This window comes from Vombatus ursinus, unplaced genomic scaffold (assembly GCF_900497805.2).
Source record: "Vombatus ursinus unplaced genomic scaffold, bare-nosed wombat genome assembly UNPS02015154.1, whole genome shotgun sequence".
Taxonomy (NCBI): Eukaryota; Metazoa; Chordata; class Mammalia; order Diprotodontia; family Vombatidae; genus Vombatus; species Vombatus ursinus.
This window is the reverse complement of record NW_020954932.1, coordinates 27,508-30,939: the sequence shown is the minus strand read 5'-3', so window position 1 is coordinate 30,939 and position 3,432 is coordinate 27,508. Positions and strand designations below refer to the sequence as shown.

The window sequence follows — 3,432 nt, the reverse complement described above, 5'->3', positions numbered from 1 at the left end:
TTGGTTGATTAATGTTATTGGGGTTGATGGTGGTGGTAGAGTAGAGGCAGTGATAATGGTTTGGGATATGAAACTTATTGAAATAAATCCTAAATCTCTCCAGGAGGGGCTACATTGAACTTAGTGACTCCTAACTCTTCACATGTAAAACATCTCTCTAGGGTAAAAATGTTCACATCAATCCACTATTAGTTGGCTACTCCCCCAAACCTCTGCTTCCTTCACAGAATCTACTACAAAGGGAGACCTTTGTAGTAGAGTTCAACCAGACCATGAACTCCTTATCCCTTGGCCATGATGGAGAACATGTGAGTCATACTGTCCCTGATCTGCTTGGTCTTTGCCCCATAGATGATAGGATTGAGCATGGGAGGGATAAGAACATAGAGATTGGCAAGGAGGATATGGATATGATGGGGGATGTTCTTGCCAAAGCGGTGAGTCAAGAAGGTAAAAAATGATGGGATAAAGAAAAGTAGGATGACCCCAATGTGGGAGCCACAGGTGTTGAGTGCTTTGTGCCGGGCCTCCTGGGAGGGTAATCTGAAGACAGCATGAAGGATCAGGCTGTAAGATATGCCAATGAGTGCAACATCAACTAATACTGATGCCATTGGGACTGAGAAACCATACCAAATATTGATGGTGATGTCAGCACAAGCCAGCCGGGCCACACCAATGTGCTCACAGTATGAGTGAGGGATAACATTGATCTTACAGTATGGCAGCCTCTTCAGCAGAAAAATGATGGGAAATATGGTCCCAATGCTCCTCCCCCAAATAGCCAGGGAAATTTTCCCAATCATTGTAGGTGTTAAGATTGTTGTGTATCTTAAGGGAGTACAAATGGCCACATATCGGTCAAATGCCATAGCCAGCAAGATCCCAGACTCAGCCACAAAAGCAACATGGATAAAGAACATCTGGGTGATGCAGGCATCAAAAGCAATCTCCCCAGCATGGAACCAGAAGATGGCCAGGGCCTTGGGAACAGTAGTGGTAGAAAGTAGTATGTCAGTGCCAGCCAACATGGAAAGAAAGACATACATGGGTTCATGGAGACTCTGCTCAGTGAGTACAACAAGGATGAGAACACTATTACCCAACACTGCAGTCACATACATGAGGCAGAATGGAATGGAAAGCCAGATGTGGTAGCTCTCGAGCCCTGGGATTCCAAGAAGGATAAATACTGTAGGATGGAAGGTAGTGAAATTATTTCCAATCATAATCAGCTTGAGATCCTTTCTGCAGAGACTGAAAAAGAATAGGGATCAGAAAATGAGACCAGGGCCAGACAAAATTAGGATGGGGCACAGTAAAATAAAAAATTGAATATCAAGTCTTTTTAAAACACATGAAATAGAACAGCTTTGTTTATGTTGGATTGCTAACCTACCTTCTCTCACTTTTCCACCATTCTTCCATGGCCAGTATCTTTCCCAACCCTTCCTTCTCCCCACCTTTCAACTTCCTTATGTGTGTTGTCTTCCCCCACTAGATTATAAGATCCTAGAGGACAGCAACCATCTTTCTTTTTTGTATTTGTATCCTCAGCACTTAGCATAGTGCCTGGCACATGAGAGGTACTTAATAAATGTTTATTGGTTGACTGATTTTTTTTTTATTTTTTTTGCTTTTCGATAAGGCAATCAGAGTTAAGTGACTTGCCCAGGGTCACACAGATAGTAAGTATCAAGTGTCTGAGGCCAGATTTGAACCCAGCTCCTCCTGACGCCAAGGTCAGAGTTCTATCCACTGTGCCACCTAGCTGCCCCTAGACTAACTGATTATTAACTAAAGAGATGGGACACCACAGGGGTGGTAGTCCATAAAGACCGATGAATAAGATAATTAAATCACATCAGTCCATTATGTTACTGTGAGAAGAATAATTGTAACCGTAATTGTAATGTGTCACTCATATAATACTGTAAGATTTATAAAATTCTTTCTTATAATACTTCTCTGAAGGAGTTAGTTTAGAAAATGAGGAAAGTAAGGCTTAAAGAGATTCAGTGACTTGCCCTAAGGCACCCCCTAGAACCAGACACAGTCAGTATTCAAGTCATTTTTGACTCTAGGGCCTTGCTGTCAGTCCCAGGAAATGGGAGGAGAAAAAGGTGTACTATGTCAGTTAAGATTTCACAAAGAAGGAGAAATAGACGAAACACAGACATGCCCCTTTAAGGATTATATCTAGAGAATAAAAACAACTTTGCTTGCCCACTTGGAACCCTAAGTGTTAAGCATCTCATTTTTCTTTCTTCTTTTTCTTGAATGACTCTTGCTTTACCTTTTGCTTAGTTAAAAAAAGTTATTGTTTAAAAAAAAACAAGTACTATGAGCATGGAATATTATATATAATGCAATACTATTTTGATATGTTGTTTAGTTTCATTGATTTTTCTTTTTCATTCTTTATTGAGAACCACCCCCCACCTCCCAAGAGGGAAAGGTGAGAAGGATGCATTGGAATATGTAAAAGATAACATTAAAATATGTTTGATATATTAGTTAGAGTCATTGAATTTTTTCTTTCTTATTTTTTTTTGTTGAAAACTTGTCCTCTGAGAAGAATTATGAGGAATATATTAGCAAATGTAAAAGATAATTTTCATTCAGAAGATGATTTTAAGAAGATAATCATTCTTATTCCAAGTTCTTATTGACTCTGCTACAGAATCTCAGAGTTAGAAGGGATCTCAGAAGGTATCTAGTTTAACTTTTATCTGGAAAGAATTTCCTTCTACAATGCACTCATCCAATTAAATAAGAATTTATCAACTGACTGACTGCCATAGCCATTGCATTGTTCTAGGCACTGGACATAGCCCCGGGAAGGACTATCAAGGAACACAATTATATACTTCTATGGAATGAGGGAATATAACCACACTGGGCATAATCCCTCCTCTAAGAAAATTTCAACACATGAAGGAGCTGTGGTACCACCTGTGTGGGTACTCCCTCCATCAAGGCAGATTGCAACCCCTCTAGGACTTAGATGGAAGCAAGTGAGTTAGTTTAACCAGTTAGTGTGTGTTGATCATTTTATGGCCATTATTAGGGGTATTTTAGAATAAGATCCATAGACCCTATCATTCTGTTTTTATACTCATATAAAAGTTTGTTTTCCTACTTTTGCCCCCATAAACTGCAATTCAATTCAACAAACATTTATTAAACACTATTTATCAAGCATGGTATTGGGTATTATGAATATAAAGATGAAAACAAAGCAGTCCTGGCTGTCAAGGAGCTGAGTAGAACCCACATGGATACAATTAATAATAATAATAACTAAAATTTATATAGCACTTACTATGTGCCAGATGCTTTACAAGTATGAGCTCATTTGATCCTCACAACAACCCTGTAAGGTAGGTGCTGTTATTACCCTCATTTTACAGATGAGGAAACTAAGTGACT

The 3,432-nt window shown here is 39.1% G+C and overlaps 1 protein-coding gene across 1 annotated transcript; it reads right to left on the bottom strand.

Moving 5' to 3' along the window:
- Positions 1-281: 281 nt before the first annotated feature.
- On the bottom strand, positions 282-1,229 carry LOC114031365 (olfactory receptor 52B2-like). The gene has a single exon (XM_027846425.1). It carries the CDS (start codon positions 1,227-1,229, stop codon positions 282-284), a length of 948 nt encoding a protein of 315 aa, XP_027702226.1.
- Between the last annotated feature and the right edge of the window lie 2,203 nt (positions 1,230-3,432).

Coding starts and splice junctions, on each gene's coding strand:
- LOC114031365 (XM_027846425.1), bottom strand. CDS start 1,229: ATGATTGGAAATAATTTCACTACCTTCCATCCTACAGTATTTATCCTT.